The 20508-nt window shown below is 39.2% G+C and overlaps 1 protein-coding gene across 11 annotated transcripts in view; it reads right to left on the reverse strand.

Annotated features, from left to right (window-relative positions):
* The window catches only part of pleca (plectin a), a 102016-nt gene that overhangs the window by 79579 nt on the left and 1929 nt on the right, over positions 1 to 20508 (reverse strand). For 6 of the 11 annotated variants that reach the window (XM_034892245.1, XM_034892244.1, XM_034892243.1 and 3 more), the window contains exons 3-4: positions 18428 to 18598; positions 12032 to 12245 (exon numbers count right to left, since the gene is read on the reverse strand). In XM_034892245.1, the coding sequence (XP_034748136.1) occupies positions 12032 to 12245; positions 18428 to 18598 (385 nt within the window). Of the gene's footprint in view, positions 1 to 3793; positions 4106 to 12031; positions 12246 to 14998; positions 15354 to 18427; positions 18599 to 20508 lie in introns of those variants that run through there. The other 5 variants (XM_034892264.1, XM_034892257.1, XM_034892260.1 and 2 more) reach the window with 2 other exon arrangements.

The following is a 20508-nucleotide window of genomic DNA, read 5'->3' on the forward strand; positions in this document are numbered from 1 at the left end:
GTGATTGGCTGCTTAGAAATTAAGTGTTAACGAGCAGTTGGACAGGTGTACCTAATAAAGTGGCCGGTGAGTGTATAGAGGTTTACTCCTCAACGCAGCAAGCCCAGGTTCAACTCCGACCTGCGGCTCTTTGCTTAATGTCATTCCCCCCTCTCTACCCTTTCATGTATTCTGCTGTCCTGTCAAATAAAGGTTGAAAATGCCTACAAAATAATCTAACTTATAAATAAATAAAATTCTAAATAAAACAAGAAAGAGTCACAGGAAGTGAAGTCTTGGCAGAGGGACTGGAGGTTTTGACAGGGGCGTGGAGCACCAGACTGGTGCCAGAACTACACAGCAGGAAGGCTGCCCACATTGACATGCACAGTAGGCAACCGCATGGGAAGAAAATGACTAGACTGTTATTGTTATAACATTTTGTTCCCAACATAGACAACAAGACTAGGTCAATTTGTCCTTACTGGTAGCCTGTTGAACGTGGGGTGGAAATTGTGCCCAAGGTTATAATTTCTGCTTTGATTTCTAATCTATTTTTAAGAGATTAAGAGAGATCGAGATTTTGATGAACACCCATGCTGTTTCTATGCATCAATGCCTTGCTTTAATACAGTTACACACAGAGACACTATAGGGCCTGCACAGTACAAACTACTGGTGGCTCCACAAGAAGAGAGTTGCTTCTTCACTTATCTCCTACTGTATATAGATGGCAGGTGGAGTAAGAGAGCCCAGCTTTCCCTGTCCTAGCACAAACTGCCTCCAGATGTTGCTATAAGTCTCAACTTGGTGATCTTAGGGGGAGTGCTGTCAAACCTTAATGTAGTTGAATGCGGTGTTCCACAAGGAAGCATTCTCAGACGTCCTTATTTTTAACATACATTAATGACATGGTAGACTCTTGTTCATGTAAACTATTTCTGTACGCTGATGACTCTGCACTTTTAATGTCTCATAAACAACAATCCACTCTAGAGAGTACCCTTAGCTCTATGCTATCTTAGACAGTTGTTCGGCTCAAAATACAGGTTGAATAGATGCTCAGAATTTAGGGTTATTTTGAATAATGTTGTGGTCAGTGCAAAAGCGTCAATAAAATACCTGTGTTGCATCCTAGAAAACAACTTGGATGGCAGGAATAAAGCTAACAATATTCTGAGTAAAGTCACTGGGCTCACAAAGTCTTTAGCCAGAAACTGGAAATTTTTAGATAGGTAACAATGATCATTTTTGCCAACGCCTAATTTTAAATAATTTTTTGTTTGTATGTACTTCCTGGTTTGAAGGCCTAACAAACTGACTTAAAGGTACGCGGCAAACAGCACAGAATAAACTAATAAGAGTAATTCTGGAGTTGGGCCATAGGTCTCATATAGGTAGGTCATAATTTGAGCTCAACTCGCTCCCTGTTGAGTCTCATGTTATTATGTCATAGCTGACCATGATCCAGAAACATTGTTTGGTAGTGACACAATTTTTGTGTTGTGTCTTATTGCTAAGGTAAAGGACACAAACAATATTTACACTTGTGGCAGCATATACGACCTGTGTCCTTATACATTTAAGACAGTGTTAGGGAAAGGAACCTTTGCCCATATGGGGCAGTTGAACAAGTTAGACCGGCAAATTAAAGTCATTCCGAGCATGAACTCTTTCAAAAAGAAGAATCAAGGACTGTTTACTAGAGAGGGTTGCGGAATAGAAAAAGGTGTCAGTTTCTGTTTTTATTTTTAATTTATTTAAGAAAAATGTTTTATGTTGATTGACACTCTGTAAGTGTTTTGTCCTGATGTTATGTGTTGAGGACCACTATAGAAATTGGTCCTGGACTTTGTGTTTTTATCTTTAATTGTATTTAATGTCTTTATTCCATGTGTAAAGCATTTTTGATACAATTAAATAAATCAAAATTAAATTAAATTAAAACAATTAAAAAAGTGAACTAAAATAGGTAATGTTGGTGCAAAAAGCAACATAGTCAGGACGTCAAGATGTGCAAACTGGGGGTGGGAATCAGCAGAGGACCCACAATACAATATTATCACAATACTTATGTCACAATACCATATTATTGCGATTTTAAACACAGTGCAATATTCTGCGATCTATTGTAAGTCATTACCCTTTAACAACTTTATTTTGCATCCTCTAATATCAGTTTTATCTAAAAAGATACATTTCTCTGTTTGTTCATCTCACCTCAATTTTATTCCTGAAAAATGTTAATGTCAAAAGTTCTTGTGCAATTTATTCAAAAAGATTGATACTGTTTCCGTGTAACGGCACAGTATTGCTAAGGAAAATATCGTGATACAGTGATGTATTGATTTTTTCCCCACCCCTAGTGCAAACACAGTTCTGATTTTAAATGAATTTCAAACTAAACAAGAGCGAGATACAGACTTAACAACATGCATGTACCATAATTGTACATCATATATGTAAGGCTCTTATAATTGAATTTGGACATTTAATGACAACTTTTGTTTAGGGCTCCAAAGCAACATTTTAACTATTCAACATGTGGCTTCTTGCAGCACAGAGGTCATGATTCCCTCCTAGGTTTTGCATTGGTCAAATTCAGACTCGTGAATCAAGTAAGCAAATGAGCTGCAGGAACATCTTGAGGTTCATCCAGCTTCCTGTGTTCACTTTCTGAAATGAAAAACACTATCAAGTATTGGCAGTGTTTACCCAGACATAATCATGTGAATGTCTAATATGCAGTCCTGTTGGCTTTTCACTGATGTTGCATTTTTGGACCTGTTTTCAAGCGTTCAACCAAGGTCCAAATGTCTCATCTGTCCGCCCACATTGCCCAGGGATTCCCCTGTATGCAAAGGAGGCTGCCATGTCAGAGAAGAGGACACAGACTAGGACTCCTTTGTGTTATATTCATATTTAATTCCTCAACCTGAAGGCCACAGATCAGCCTCCTGCATCTCAGAGAGACATATTTCCTTAAAGTTCTCAGAAATTACCACAGAGGAAGACATACAGTAGTTGTAAATTTTAAATGAATGAAGTGTCACTGCTAGGAATTACTTCCACCAGCCTCTAGTAAAGATAGACCAATTATCGTCTCTGGATGATTATCAGCTCATTTTTTGGCAGTTTGCAGATCTACCATTTTATTTGCCTGATAACCAATAACGTTAATTATTTAAAAAATGTGCTACTTTGGCTTGGCTACAGCTCTGTGTCTGTCCCTCTGCTTCGGTTTCACTCACGACTGAATCAGACTTCATGTCCCGCCCACAACACTCTGACCTTCTGACTTTCTTTTACTGTATTATGTTTAAAGTTTCTAATGTATTAAATAATTGCTTAAAGTATTAAAACTAAGTTTTGTGTAACAGTTTGTAAAATTCCAAAATATTAATTTTGACTTTCATTTTTAATTTTCCAAATATCCGTTATCGGTTTCATTAATTAATAATAATCTGTAACAACCTTCAAAACTAGGTCGATCCCTAGTCTCCAGCTATATTAACAACTAGGATTTGAGGCTGGCATTATGACGTTTGTCCAGCAACTCTATGCAAAAGGATTCACTTTGACAGGTGTAATTTCTACAGTAGAATATGCTTCCTGTTTCTACATCCCACAGAGAGGCCTCTTGACCCAAAGTACATCTGTCCTAATCAATATGAAACCAATTAATGCTGGTGTACTATATTCACTGGTGCATGCACTCCTTCACACCAAACCTCCCATTCATACATGCTGTCAACATCATATGATTTATGTACAGTGAAAGCCGTTAAAGAAAAAAAGAGGGGGGTGTTGTTACCTTTATACTTTTCTCTGACGTTCTCATAGGCTTGCACATAGTCCTGCTCCTCTGACAGCCGCTGACCTGGGTCAAACATGGGCATGGACATGGCCTGGCTGATACTGAGTCGGAGTTAGGGCACCTTCCTCTCTCTTCAAACTTTCTTTTAAACTTCCCGCTGGCACTGTTCAAGCCTCTTTGAGTACTGTTCTCTCAGTTCTTATAAAAGCCTTCCTGGCTGTATGTCCACCTTTCTGTCTGTCCCCACCTTCTTTCTCACCCACACTTAGTCACAGTATTCCCTCTAAAGCTGTAGGTTTCATTCCAGACCACCACCACCACTCCCCTCCTCAGCTTGAGAAATACCCACACACACATCAGACCCTCCTCTTAAAGGCACAGAGCAAACATACAGCACAAAGATAGATACCAGATGAGGCAAACCAGCAGATCCCACACACACACCACACAGGGCAACTCCACCCCAGATAGAGAGACACACATGGCTACCTCGATGAAAAAACAAATGACGGAGCTGCGTGGAGTTATTTGAGTTCCTGCTGATGGAGAAACTAGGGCAACACCAGTCAAGTGGATCCTGTGAAATTCACAGCTTTAAAAAAAAGGAGAAAAAAAAGATTAAAATTAAATACCTCCCACAACACTTACATGGTTCTCCTCAGTCACGTCATATTCCCAAAAACTGAATGACGACAGATTTTAAAGTTTTAATGCCAGAGGAGCACACCTCTTCAGTACAGGACTGAACACTGGATCGGTGATGTATCACACAGCTGAAGGATAAACAATATGTGTGAAAATTACAACCACAGCAAAGCAAGCTAGAGCTGAAACTTTAAGACAGAACTTCTAATTCCTTCTAAGTCTTTCAGTTTCCCCAAAAATGAACACTCAAACGTCACATCAAATGATGACTTCATAATACCTGCTCCTTATATGCAGTACCATTCATAAGCCAAAATATAATAAACGGATGATCCTTTTAAATTGGACAATTTCCATCAACTTTGATAGCCCTGCTCTGATTTAGCCGTGGCAAACACAAAATGAATCTGGTTCTTGCAATATACAGTGCAAGATACAGCATGAAGTCCAATTCTTAGGCCCTGCACTTCAAGCAGTGTGAACGCTAAGAACACAGTACACAGATCTACTATTACATTCTGAGAGATCACAGACCCTCTCATATAAAGCGCAGACAATAGTACACCGGGATGCCAAGAAAAACTAAAGTTCCACTTGGCTCTTCCTACAAGGAAGTGGCCAGACAGGAACATTTTGGAGGAAAAGATCTTAGGAAATGTATTGTGAATCAAGTATAGAAACTGTCTTTGGATTCTTTGCAGGCTTTTCCAATTAAGTTATTAAATTATCAACAATAATATACTATCACATTATCATGGATGGTAAGGCATATTTATTGATGGTTAAAGGAACACGCCACCGTTTGTTGAAATAGGGTTTATCACTGTCTCCCTTAGCTGGAGATAGGGGGGCCAACGCATATATTGTCTCAGTGCATGCATTGCTTTAGTCCGGTGCAACACCAGCAGCGCCGCTGCTAGTTAGCTTAGCGTAGGGAATGGAATTCTATGTTGCCGGTTAGCATGTTGTGAGTAAAAGTGAGTCAACAAAAAAAAAAAAAAACCTAATAACTTCTTGTGGCCTACGTAGTCACAGTGAGTACAAATAGCTATGCAGATTAAGACTAGAAGATTTCCTAGGCAGAATATAGAGACTGGAAGCACAGCCGAAGCACTGTCCCAAGTCAATATCTGCCTAGGAAATCGTCTCGTTTTAATATGATTGGCTGTTGTTGCACCGAACTAAAACCATGCATGCACTTAGACAACAAATACGCTGGCCCACCTACCGAACAGCTAGCGGAGACATTGATAAGCCCTATTTCAACAAAGGGTGGCGTGTTTAAGCCACATACGATTTTTACGTTTCTTAAATAATTAATTTTCTTATTGCGGCTTTGAGATTAATATCTATGTCAGACAGACCATTTTTACAGCAGACAGTATGCACTATATTAACTTTCAGACAATGTATTGACCACCAGTGCAATGATTAACCCTTGATATGAAATTACAACTACTGTGATGGTGGAAAAGATTGATGACGTGGAAGTATTCAAAATTACAGCTTACTACTCATTATGGAGTAATCTATTGAGTGTGTATTGTGAGTGAGTAGAAAGGAGTAAGAAGGGAGTGATATCAGACTTGCAATAACAGGAAAAGCACAGATGGAACAAATAACATGAATGACCGTGACAGTGTGCCATGATACCAGGACCCTGAGACTGAAGCAGCGGAATTCAGCCTTCATTCAGCCATCACTGCATGTAACAATTTGTGCCATGACAAAGTCTTATTATGCAGCGAGTACTTACTTGACAGTTGGTGCATGAATTTTCTAAACACAATAAGAAATGCCAGAAAAAGACTGGCTTATTTGTTGATAGGTTCAAAGCGTTAAATATCATGCCAATGTCATCTCATAATGTGTGTTTTTAGATGTGGTATTATGCGTTTGCATCTGTTTGAGCGATACAGCTTCTCTGAAAAATGTCTACTCGTTCAACGAATTATCTTGGCTTCTGATTATCTTCAGTCGTTTATATCTCGATTATTTTCTCGATTAATCGATTAGTTGTATGGTATAAAAAAAGACAAATGTCTTGTTTTGTCCATAACTGAAATATAGAGTTGGTTTACTGTCATACTGTTATCATACTAGGAATCACACGATTTGTACTCAAAATGATTAATCAATTGTCAAAATGGTTGGCAATCCACTTAATACTTGACAACTAATTGATTATTGATTAATCTTTGCAGCTCTACAAATTATAACAAAGTTTGATAATATATACAGTATTTGCACCATTAAAGTCAAACCAGTCAGTATAGTAACTCTCCCTGTTAAAAGCAACAGACTAGTGCAGATATCCTCACAAGCTGAGCACATATGGGTGTGTTATCACTTTCTCATACAGCTGGGAATTTTTGTTTACTCAGCTATCAGAAAGATTTAGAATTTCATCAGCATAAAACTGCAAATTGCAAAATGTCCATAAATAAATCCTTCATTTCAGCAATGTGAAAAGTATTTCAACACCCTAAATCACTCGATTAGTCAAGCACAGCGTGTCAACTTTGAGCCAGCCAACCAAGTGCAGTGTTTTTCAACCAGTGAGTTATGACCTAAACGTGATAAGGACTCCACGCACCTACAGCGTGTTCAGTGGAGGTTTTTAAAACGCCATCAATCACTGATATGCATACAAATAAACAATGAACAAATCTATATATTCAGACTTTTCACTGAATCTAATACACACTAAACTAATTCTCACTGTTTATAGTATAAACATTTGATTTTCCTGATAAACAGATCTTTTAGAGTTTTACAGACCAAAAATAAATAAATAGCAGAAATACAGTGGGAACACAAGATAATGGCTAAAATTATGATTATGTTGTTGAAAATGATCATTATTTACTAATCTTTGGGAAGTTTAACAAACATGCGTTATTGGACTTTTCAAACTGTCTTTTATAGACACATATGAACAGAAGCGCTTGATTTGATTTGACAGAAAAAAGCAATCTGATAACAAAGCGTTATAAGTTATGATTATGAATATCATCACAGTTCCATGTGCCGCCTAAAGAGTGTAACTCAAATATCACGTTTTAAATAGGCCTAAAGTTAGATAGAAGTAACAACAGTGGCTTGTTTTTGTCAGTAAAAGGCAGACAACCTTGCAGTCTACGTGCCAGCAGCCATAAAAAAGTCAGAGAAAAGAGAGCCACCAGAGAAAGTCAAACTGCATCGACAGAAAATCAAGAAAAACACTGTCGCTGACAAAACAGTTTGACAAGTCAACTCTGGGAAGTGCAGTGCCACCACATAAACAACAGCACAGTTCTAAAGAAATCACCAAAGTAAAACAATGAAGGTCCTAGAGATTACCAATTTAAAACTGAGGGCTGACAATGATTTATTCCTTGACTTCTTTCTGCAGCATACAGAACAAGTTGGCTCTAAAATTGCTTTTTGATAGGTAAAATGTACAAATCTCTTTCCGCCACAGTATGGTTGTGAAAAAAACATCTTACTGCTTTCTCATCACTGGCCAGTGGACAGTGAAACTCTCACTTTTGTCTCTCTTTGTGTCTGTCTGACTTTGGCTCGAGTGACTGACCGCATTGCCAACCAGCCCTCCCACACATCACCACAGTGAACACTCTCTGCCCCGGCTGTGCAACTAATTTATGTTTTCTGCTAGAAAAAAGAAAACAACAACCCATCTAAGGGAGGATACGACCATCCCATCACTATTCATTGACTGTTGTTTTGTGTATCCACTGATTTGTATTTGTAAGACATTCCCTGGTTCAAGTTGGTAGCCTGAAAATAAATCACAGGTTGAAATATAGTCAGTGTAAGAATAATTTGTTCCTAAGTTATTTATTACAGTGATCCCATTTGCATTACTGTTCCAACAATCTCAGTAATTAATGTTCCTGTGACAACAGACGTCTTTAACCTCTTCAGTGATCTAATCCATTAGAGCGTATGCATGCAGATGTTTTGTTTTGTATTTTTAATTTCTAAAAATAAATAGTTAAAAAATAATAATAAAAAAGTTAAAATAAAAGTTCTATAACACTACATATATAAAATGTATACAAATTATCACAATGTGAAAGCAAATGAATGGTTCATGAAAGAAGATATATATACTGTGAGCAGCAACACTGGGCAGTGAGTAAAGACCATGAAGACACACTCCACTGAACTTTATCTTTAGATACTGCCCTCTAGTGTCCAGCATGTATAACGCACAAACCACTCTGTCCTGGTTCATAATTTACACTGTTTATTGATCCCCAGTGGTGAAATTACCATTTACACTCTGTTTTGTTATAAATCACTACACACAGGCCTGAAATATACACACACACACGCTCAGGACCCCTTCATGCACAAATGAAGAGATGTCAGAGTGAATGAGCTGCCAGTGCTGGAACGGCGCCCGGTTGGGGGGGGCTACGGTGCCTTGCTCAAGAGCACCTGGCAGCACCCAGGAGGTAAACTGGCATCTCTCCAGCCCAACTCCCTACGGACTGAGCTACTGCCACCCCTGAGCATGAGTCTGATCACAGTACTACTATAAAGCATTTCACTGTAAGATACCTTTCCCCTCACTTTAAAATAGGTATGCATTATCTGTTAACACTGGTGCATTATCTGTTAACACTGGTGAATTATCTGTTAACACTGGTGCATTATCTGTTAACACTGGTGAATTATCTGTTAACACTGGTGAATTATCTGTTAACACTGGTGAATTATCTGTTAACACTGGTGCATTATCTGTTAACACTGGAAGTACAAAGGCAGTCTTCAACATTTGGAAACTACTTAGGGGAAGTGACAGGACAAGCCTCAGGAAAAGAAACAGTCAGTGAGTCATAGGAAAAAACACAATTGCATGAAAAACAGGCAAAAATAAACTTTTCACTTCCAGCTGCCCAAGAGTACCAAAGATATTTTTTAAATGTAAAAATTAATAATAGATCCCCAATTCAATATTCTGACAAACACTGCTCAAAATCCCACATTGGAAGCAGTTAGGAATTATTTATCTCAATCTGTTACGAGCAGAGCTTTGACTTTTTCTAGACTTGACGGTGTTCCTTGAAAACATAACAAAAAAGTAAGAAACTATGAAGAAGTAAGAAGCTGAGCTGTACATCTAAACAATTCAAGGACCAACTGACAGACCCACATCGTCATCCTTAGAGTTGTGATGCTAGCATGGCTAATAACTTTAACTTTTTTGAGATTTGAATGCAGCTATAATCATTCCCTGGATTACGTCATGCAAAAAAAAAGCTACTGGGAAAGAGTTACCCATTAAGGTATACACAAATATGGATTAAATACTACTAATTTATACTTTTGGCTGATGATAATGTTGCATTTGTACAACACATTTCAACTGGTGTGTTTTTCCAGTTGATTTCAGTTTTCTGGGCTATGCATTGTCAGTCCTTTGTAATAAGAGATGTTTTTATATGTGTCTAGTTGACCAAGACCAATGATGAAGCACTTCATAGGTCCAGCAAATAACTCCCTTACACTTTCATTTAATTATTTTAGGCCTATCTGCCCCCTGGTGATGGTTATGAGCCATGACTATGACAACACAGGACATGCTAAACCAGGATCTTTCACTCCTCTCCTCTTTACAATTTTGGTGACCTGTGTATTCTATGACAGTTTTTTTTTTCATTTCTTTCAACAGCACTGTATTGTGTTTTTTATCACACTTTGTAAGGATGACAGCAGAGCAACTATCAAGCTTAATACAGTCATACTGACATCCTATTAGTATCAGCCCACACTGTCTGCCTCTCAAACAGTCTGCAGCTTGATAACAAATAGTCCTGTCTCCATTTGTTGTCAGATAAGGCTGCAGCTCTGGCCTTGTATTCATGTGTCTCACAGGGCTAATAAATTGGGCCAGGGCCATTATGACAGCAATCCAATGAGACAACATTGGTACAGTTGCCGTTTTCTAATATATTTCATTGGACCCTAGCATCCTGCTCACGTATAGGCATTACGATAAGTTATTAAAAGGACATGAAAGTAAAAATGTAAAACTTCAGACCTAAATTAACCAGATAACCCACTATCTCCCAAAACTCTAGCTCGTCAACCAGCTCTGCCGGAGAACTTGGAGTCCTACAATTCTGCTGTTGCTATTGTGTGTGCAGAAACAACAACAACCAGTCACACAACCCTGCTGCAGTACCCCACCCCACCAAATCAATATCAGAGGCGACCAGGGAGGGGGGAGAACGAGTTGGTGTGCCGTTTATGGCCAGAAGAGACAGTATGGACTCAACACCCACCACAGGAAGTGCTAAGACAGCAAGTCACATCTTCTGAGCTCTGCCTCAGTGTTAACACACTTAATAGAGGTGAAGGAGCTGCAGAACCTCCATGCAGCCTGAAACCCCCCATGGGAAATAGATGAGCCTAATAGGAGATGTTAATAATGTTGTTAAGCAATATATCTCTTTCAACTGCCTACATGAGTCTCTGAGGTAATGTATGTGTTCCAATTTGAAGGCGACGATCTTGACATGTAAGGTAATACCTTGTCTAGTGAATTCCGATTGATAGAGCTAAACCCAAAAATAGACCTAATAAGCAGCAGCAGCATACACGTAAGCTGTGCAGCAGATAGTTATATGTATATCTGTAGCAAAATTCCCTAAAATCCATGGTTTTTGAATTAGAAAATATCTTCTTAAGAAATGTTGTTGTGCTGTAAATTGATACAAGTTTAAAGTGTAACCCTTGCCAAAATGTAACCTACGGTCTTTTTTTGAATGTACCTGAGTCAAACTTTTGTTTAAAAGCATAATTAGGATTGAAGCGGTACTTTTAAGATTCACCATGTTTTTGTTTTGGGTTCAGGTGTTTACTGCATAACATGACAGTTTGCATGTACTGTAATTAAGAATAGTAAACAAGCTGTCACATAAACACATTATTTTGAGTAAATATGTCTGAAATGCTTGGCTGAATACAATGTGTGCAGAGAAAATGTGAATGAGACTGTCATTTGTTTGTGACAAAATCCATGAAGCCAACATTACAGGGGATTAATTATATGAATGGGCTGTGCAATAGACAACAGTGATGTGTACTGCATCCCTAACCCAAACACACAAAACAACAGCTAGCAGCATTACAGCATACTATTTTACTGGTTTTACCAAGAACAAAAAACTGAATAACTGACAGCATATAGGCAAAAAAAAATCCTCAGATTAGTCAAGTAAAGCAGAGAGTCAATAGCTGGCAGTATAGACAGAATACTTCAGCTTCCAGCTTGAAGTGCACATTATAGAAAACCGCTGATATGACAGCAGATGACAATTGCACAACATGCAAGCAGCCACAGTTTGGACCACGGATCAAACAATTATTGCAAAGCTGCCCCCAAATGATATTTCACAGTCAACAGATTGACTGTTGAGAGGTAAGCTTCCACATAAAATACTACATGAGTATCAGCATTAACAGACGGTGATGGCAACAGTGTTACAGCATAAAGACAAAGAGTGGGCAGAACTCAAAATCCCCCCTCACAGACAATTTCTACCTTTATTTTCCTTATGAATGTGAACATTGTACCTGCGATGCGGATGACAGCTCTCTCTGCTGGGTCCAGCACATCTCCTGAGGCTGACTTGGAGCGCTTCATGCGATGGTGTTTGGGCAGGTTCCAGGGCAGCGTGTCTCCAGGGGATGGAGAGTACATTACTGAACTCAGATCACTGGAGCTCTCCTCTGACGCAGCCCTGACTAGAGGCCTCCTCTTGGGCTTGTCCTTCACCTCCTCCATGGTCTGGATGGACATAGTGATAAGACAAGAATAGGCATGGGGGGTCAAAAAATCTCAAAGAGAGAGTGAGAGAGAAAGCAGGCGACTTGAGATGGGGTATGGGGGTATATTCCCCTTGTTAGCAAAATGACGGAAATGCATTCCCTTCCTCGGTTTTTTAGTCCCGTTCCTCACACCCTCTCCCCTCAAGTTTTTGTAAGCAGTCAGTTTTAGGACCATAGCCGTGACGTGATATAATAACCAGAGTCCTTTAACTAATGTAATTCAATTATATCACGGCAGTGAATTAATCAGATTGCTTGGTTTGAGCTACCCATTTGACATTGTTAGCTAGTTAGCTAACGTTAACTTTATCTATAGCTATAACTACGAACTTTACCGGTAATTAGCGATAGCTGTCTTTGAGGACTTAGCTAGCTAGCCAACCTACCATCTAGCATGACTTTCTGTGACACATTTATTGCCCGCCAGAGAGTCAAAATTAGATTAATAGACTAATAGAGTCAAATTTTCGGAAACGTCGTTAGGACTCGGCTAATAGCTAGTATTAAATGCCCCTCGTGGCAGCAAGAATTATAACGTTAAAATTAAATGGGCCCAATCTAGAAACTTTGGGGCTAAATACCGGTTGACTGTTTGGTATGAAATCGCTAGCTTAACATAAAAACCCATAATGCAATGCTCAATTAAGCCAACATTAAGTAACCTGTGGTAAACACAGGTGTCCTTATCCATTAATAATAAACTTTGAGCAGTTGTGAATGCAATAATCTAGTCCTCAGATATAATATGACCCACACTTTTTCCTCAGTAATTTCCAAATAAAACATGTTATATTGAGGCTGTATGTCAGTAATTAAAACAATATTCTGGAGCAGGACTGGGCAATAATATAAAATTAGTAGTTTAGATTAATATTACACAATCATATAATATTACGATTGGCCAGCCATAATTGGAGCGTCTATATTTAGACCTAATGTGCAGTAACCAGGACACAAGCTCAGTGTTGCCCAGTGCTCTGACTGCCATCTGAAGAACTGTTTTTCCCCAAAAGCCTCCAGGCCTGAAACATTTAGAGAGCTGCTGGGAGGAGCAGGGCAGGTGCTGCTGATGCACTCTACAACGTCACCACGCTCCCAGCTTCCTTTTCAGCTGAGTCACCATCCAGCACCATGAGGATGCTCCCCACAGGGGCGCTGGCTGCACTGCCACAGTCTCTCTGATTGGACAGGAGCAGACAGGACCAAAAGTCCCAAGACAGAGTATTGTCTATAGTGCATCCAATACAGTTCACATTCAGGTTATGATTGAGCTAAATTCTATTTTGAGATGGCTGCTTGTTGTTTCAACTGCAGTAGCCTACTGCAACATTGTTTACTTCTTATATTGTTATTATATACTGTATATACATATATATGGTGTCAGTCTGGCAAAAAAATGATAAAGAACATTTGCACATGACACATTATATTACCTCACCTGTACGGGAGTTTGCTTTTCAGGAAAACGTGTGTTTTGCCAGTCAGCTCATCATGACACACCTCAATATGTAGTGGACAAACCAATAACAGTGTTTGCCTGTGAAAGTAGAGCAGTAACCCTTTGTACTTTCCTGTGGCAGTTCAATGACGGATTTTATTGGACACACGTGCATTTACGTAACCACTATTTGTCAGCTAATACTGGTGCTTGGGTTCACCTTGACTTCTAGGATTTAGTCTATACAATACAAGATATTGTACAAAAACTTTACAAAAATGCAGACTGGGTTGTTTTAATGGCTAAGGCTACAGTAAGGGAGCCATGTTAAACATTCATATCTTATAATATACAAATATATATATATATATATATATATATATATATATATATATATATATATAATAACCCCTATGCACAGCAGAGGAGATATTTTAAGATTGCATTCAGGCACCACAGAAAGTGATCACATTTAGCCTTAATATACATAATCCTTTAGTCAGGCAGCAAAGTGTGAGTCCTTTTCCTGTTTAAGGCAATCTGTAAATTAATCATCACTGTGCAGATTCTTGATCTATTCAGTACTGAGCAATCATCTACTGCTTTGACCTAATAGTACACCTAATAAACATCTCTAATGACATTATTACTCCTCACCTTCTGTCTCTTACCCAGTACTATTTAGACTGCTTTGCTTTCTTGTGTGGCCTTCACCCAAGCAACCTGAAAACCTCAGGTTGGTCCATAGTTACCAGGCAACCCTGAGGAGGTGTAGATAGTATGCTCCTGAAACTCTCAGGACAAATGGAAGAAAGTTATGTGGTGTGTGGTGGTATGAACAGTGGTTGAATCACACTGACACACTCCTCTCTCTCTCTCTCTTTTTTGCTCTCTCTCTCTCTATGTCTTCTCCCCTTAAAACTGGGATGAACTTCATTAAGAGTGGATATGTTGATCATCACTTGACAGATAAAGCTGTCAAGTCTGGATACTTCCCAAAAAGAGCTGCACTGCATCGTCGTCACACATGAAATATTTGACCTGCAGGCTGCAGTGATGAGAGACCTGAGAGGTTCTCCTGCTGTTTGGCAGGTTTAGAATATGCACCAAAAAAAATTAAAATCGCATGTTCTTATAGTGGAGATAGCTCGGATTTTCTTTTTCTAACCTGGAGGGTTTTTTCAGTGCCACTAAATCATGTGATTACCAGCGTCGGCGATGCGGCAAAACATGAATTATGGATAATCTGTAGGCCTATCTGTAGGTTTACTCACGCTAAAAATATCCATGATGACAGCTGTGTTTGGTCCCAGATGTACAATCGCAAAAATATGTTTCTTGCAGTGGTGCCGTCGGCGAATTCGTCCCAGTTAGGTCAATCTCAAACTTAGAGAAGCATCATCCTCAGCCGCAGCGAGGGTCGCGCCTGCGTCCTGCAGTAGGCTATACTGTGCTCCGGGATGTTCAGCCGGTCAGACCTGGACTGATCCGGGCTGCAGGGCGAGCAAAGAGGAAGAATCTGCTGCCTCCGCCTGCATGCCTCCCTGCTGGTTGAAGTTGTCGCTAAACAACAGGCACGCATTAGGGTGAAGATGAGAGGAGAGATCTGATTGCATGCTCGGTGCGCATGTGAGCTCCGATCAGGTTGATCGCAGCGTGCGGAGGCAGGGACCTCTTCACACGTTACACCGTTCAGTCTGTTTTTTTTTTCTTAGTGCCAATGATTTCATGTAAAGCTCGTGGAAGAACTACAGTATGTATCAGGCTATTGTTTTCCTTATTGTTACCATTTTGAGTGAATAAACGATCATAAATCAATTATATTCACACATATTCTACTCGAACTTCACACCTTCGGGATGCCAGAATGCCAGCACACTACTGCTGAGCTCAGCATCTGTCCTGCAAGTGGAAACAGATGGCTGCTCTGATTGTAAGCATATTGATTATATACCCTAACTTACATCAAGTGTAATTTTAACCCATATGCATGTGCTCTGGACAGAAGTGGTGTTAGATTCCCACTCAAGTTCGTCATTAGTACTATATCAACAATATTTATTATTTAAAAGGGATCTTTTGGGATTAAATGGAGAGAAAAAAAGTTGACAATCATTTTGCCAGCTGTTTTGGACAAATGTATTTAACCCTGGCAGAGCCTTGTAATTCCAAGTTTGAAGTTGGTTGTTTTAAAGTATAATAGCCTGATATATCCAAAGTGAAGACAAATAAATCCTTCTCCAAGTAAACTGAGTAACTCAATCCCATAAAAAAAAGCATGACCTTGTGTTAAGTATTTTTTTTATCAAGGTTGAAATACACTGACCTCATGATGTATAAAAACAAAGATATCTCCAAAATAGACTTGGCCCATACATTAAACTACTATTCAAGTTTTCATGTGAACCTTGAATATGAAAAACTGCGGTTACTGGCAGTCCAACATTCAATTAGTCTACTGTATATTCAATGTGTAGTTTCTGCCAGCTGACCTGTCTGCACTTTGATGTCATGAAAATGCAAATCAACAGAACTATTAATCAGGAAATCTGTTCCATTTAAACTTCTTTTGCCTTGTGAGTAGTTTATTCTACGTCATGTTTTTCAAGTTTATTCTTCGCTCCAAACGGGGCCAAGTTGTACTGAGTCAAATTAAAAACTGTCATGCTGAGCCATTATGTAATAACAACAACATGAATGATATATTGCTTGATTGTGTGGCCCTACTACATTATTAGTTCTCCCATTTACAGAATGAAGCAAAGGGCACGGTGGAGTCGGGGGCTGGGGGAGCTGACGTGCTGGCTCAATCGCACTCTGAGCCCATTCTTGTGTTCATAAACGATGCATGCCATCAGCTCTGAATCCCAGTGTCTGTGCCAGCTTAGTACCCATTGTGCTGAAGGGTCAACCTGATCAACCAAGTGCTTTATGAAGCCAGAGAGCAGTGGAGCTCAGAAGAAGGTGAAGGATGCTGTGGTAAATCCTTCAGTTGGAAACAAGCCATGTGAACAATAAAGGCTATTTTATTATAAATAAAAATAATTTCCGGGTGATTGCTTGAAGTTTGCACGTTTGAATAGGCTACTTGAAAAACCAGTTGCGTACTCTATGGTATTACTAATTTGCTGATAAAAATGTGTTCATGGAACACATTTTTTTATAGTGCTGTCAGTTAAACGCGTTATTAACGCAAATCCGTTTTAACGCCTTTAATGTTTTTGTCGCGAGATTAACGTTTTTTTTGGCTTAGTAAACTTTCTAGTTTTCTAGTAACGGTAGGAAAACTACAACACCACACCGGATCTAGCTAGACCGTAAACAAAACAACAGCCATGCCACGCACATTTGTTTGGGCTTGCGAGCCGGCCAAAGAGTAGTAACGTTACGTTTTGAGTGGATGGCGAGCGCGAGACCCCAAAATGGATGCCAATAAGATTCTGAATGGAAAGTTTACTTTTTGAAAGTTGCCAACTGGTTCCATTGACAAGAGCAAAGTGATCTGCAAATTTTGTCGTTGTGAACTGAGCTATCATCGCAGCACGTCCAGTCGGAAATACCACTGGATGGCCAAGCACACAGCTGATGTGAATTCTCCGCCCCCTCATCAAAGTATTTTTTTCACCCTTTTATTGATGGACAGTGTTAAATTGTGTGAGAGATTATTCGCTCCTTGTGAGAATACTACACTTGAAATTGAACACTACAATAAGCTATATGCCAATGTTGTTGTCAGTAAAAAAAAAACATTTGCACATAGCAAGCCGATCCACTTTTCTATGTTGATAAGACCATTAAAATGAGAAAAAATAAAAGGACAAAAAGAATTCAAGGTACATTTAGAATAGATACAAATTTGAGATTAATTGCAAGTCAACTATGACATTAACGTGATTAATCTGAATTAAATATTTTAATCGTTTGACAGCACTCATGTTTTATGATGCTTAAAGAGATATTTTACTGATTTACATCCAGCTCTGTGTCATGGTGGTGTGGGCAGTGTGTGCAGATCAACGGTGTGTGGCTCCTAGCTGAGCAGAGCAGCTGAGGTCTGCCGATGATGCGACACGTCACAGAGGTCTGCCGAGAACCGCATTGCCTCCCGTCATCCGGCGGATCTCGGCGGACCTCAGCTGCTCCGAGCTCCATGCATTGGCACCGAGCTAAACACTGTTCATCTAAACACACTGCCCACACAAAGATGACACAGATCTGGATTAAAATGTATATTTTAAGTAATACATAAAAGGTATTGAATGCATATTTTTTTCCTAAAAGTCCAGTACTTATTAATCACCATTAAGGATTCTTTTTAAAAAAATAAAGAAAATACACAACTAAGTGCACTAAAATATATTGTTGTTTGAGCTGAAGCTGCTAAAAAACTTTTAACATTGCTCAAGGGTTATGTTATGGATCCATGTTATGCATCCACTGCCTTCATAGCCACAATAAACTACAACAGTTAGCAAAAAATGCAGTTTCTGTACCCACATTCCGTGTTGTTGCGTGAACAAAAAGTGTTCAAAATCAACACGCATTATTTCTGCACTTTAAGTTTACAACAGCTTAGACCTCAGAACAGCTCAAATCCAAATAAATTGTATTAAAAGGTCCAAAACGGACTTAGTAAACCAAACACAGTGGAGAATGCAGCCCTGCACTGCCAGGAAACGAAACAGTGGAGAAACATTCCTCACCTTCTGTGATCTCACTGCAGTCACAGTTTCCATGCCGACTTTAAGAGGTCGTCTCTTCCTTTTCCTGACTGCTGGACATGTCGGCTCCTGTCCAAGGGCCACAGGCTCCTTCACCACAACTTTCTCTGACTGGACAGAAGCAGCTGGCTTCTCTTTAAGCTTTTTCTTCCTCTGAAATGACAAAGTGCATTTAATTATTTTAACGTCATTATTAACCTGATCCTCACAACAGAGTTGTCCCTACTGTGTTAGCTTTAAGCAATGGTCTCTCTGACATACTTTTATTCAAAAGGTTTTAGTTCTGACTTTCAGCTACAACATGTTTCAGAGGCTTTCCCATTCTGTCAAAAAACGTAGTTTAGGAAGAAAAAACACAAGTTCAATTTTTCCAAATTAAGGCTTTTTTTAGTTTTTAGTTTTGCTTTAAGGAAAGTCCATTCTCCAATTAGAGAAAACAGCAGCGCTCTGCTCTCGATATCTGGCATGCACCAACTGAGCTCGACAAAAGCCTCCTTATTTAGAGGCCATTGATTATGATTAGTGCTGACAGGTAAACAAATGAGGTTTGGTTTTTCCTGCTGCTGAAATTCCATGAAGAGGAATTAAAATACCAAAAAAGTTTTTTGCGTGAAAGTGATATCATATAGTGTGGGAACTGTGGAACTTGTGAGAGTTAAGTAAGTTCTTACTTGACTTACAAAAAAGTTTCACATTTTAATTACAGTGGATGAGCTATACAATTGTAAATGCCAATGTTCATACAGTAAAGTCTATTATGTGTCAAATTACAATCATTTCTATATCCTTTGGGAGGAGTCATGAACAGTAGATAATTTTCTTTCTGAATGAATAACTTCTGTCTTACATATCATCATGCAGCTATGAGCCTTTAAGAGTTCTTAGGCATGCCATATCTTAAAAGGAGTTATTATCCTTTCTAAGGCAGAAAACGTAACACACTGCATCTTAAGACAACACAAGCAAATAGAGAGAAAAGAAATTCACAAATTTGTTTTTGGAAGTCGCAGTGTGTTAAGCTCTCAGGGCCACCGTACCTCTCTTTGCTGTGAATTAAAACAAAATGCATGAGAGACATTTCCATTGTCAAAAAAATGAACAAGCCTTTCGTTCAGTCTGTTATAGAAAATCACATGCAATCATAATGAAATCATTCACCTATTCCACAGCGTGACACATAGAAATATAATGGCGCTCAGCTCTGCTCTAACCTCCAACCACCAGAAGACGCCAGATTACAATGGGAATATTCATTGTCCCCTTCTACGGCCTCAAAGTGTCTTTTGAAGAAATTATTGCACTACAGTGATTGCAGTTTGACCTTTAACCGCTACCCATTCTTCTAAAACATGGAAATGCATGCTTATACAGTATTTAGCTTTGTGTATATGTGTTTGGATTCAACATAGAGACTGACAGCCTAATAACTTATGGTCAATGAATTACATCAGTAGCTTTGTGCAGCTCTGTTCTCCATACGGAGACCTCACATGTCTCTTTGTCCATACACTGGCTGCTGCGGGACGAAATGGACCTCTGTTGGGTGTTATGGCCAAACAGACAAAGGGCTTCACTCATGGAGCCATTTGAGAGAGCCTCTCAAGCTTATCACACACAATGACTGCACAGTGCTTCTCCACTGTGTACCAACTCAGAATAACTGTGCCAAAACACACTGAGTGAGGCCAGTACAGTTGCAGATATTTCAGTATAACATGAGCCACACGTAGGATACTTAGTAATGGAATTTCCACGTGATAAAGCTGCAGCTGTTGAGATGTTATATTACACTACATAGATTACATAGGAATTATGTAAACAACGAGATGGGACAAGAGGGGGTTAGAGCTGAAGAAGGTCCATTAGATTGGTGTATTGCACACTGTATGACTTGTATTCACAAAGTGTAGTAGATGCATCAGTGTTGCATGCTGTTCACATGTCTTTGAAGAACAATGCACTTTGTTTCGTGCTTTAGCAAAAGCCAGTTCCTCTTGTATTCACTGTATGAAGGAACACTGTTGCTCATGCTGGAAACATTAAATGCATCACTTCCCCCTGTT

Source organism: Etheostoma cragini, chromosome 14 (genome assembly GCF_013103735.1).
Source record: "Etheostoma cragini isolate CJK2018 chromosome 14, CSU_Ecrag_1.0, whole genome shotgun sequence".
NCBI lineage: Eukaryota > Metazoa > Chordata > Actinopteri > Perciformes > Percidae > Etheostoma > Etheostoma cragini.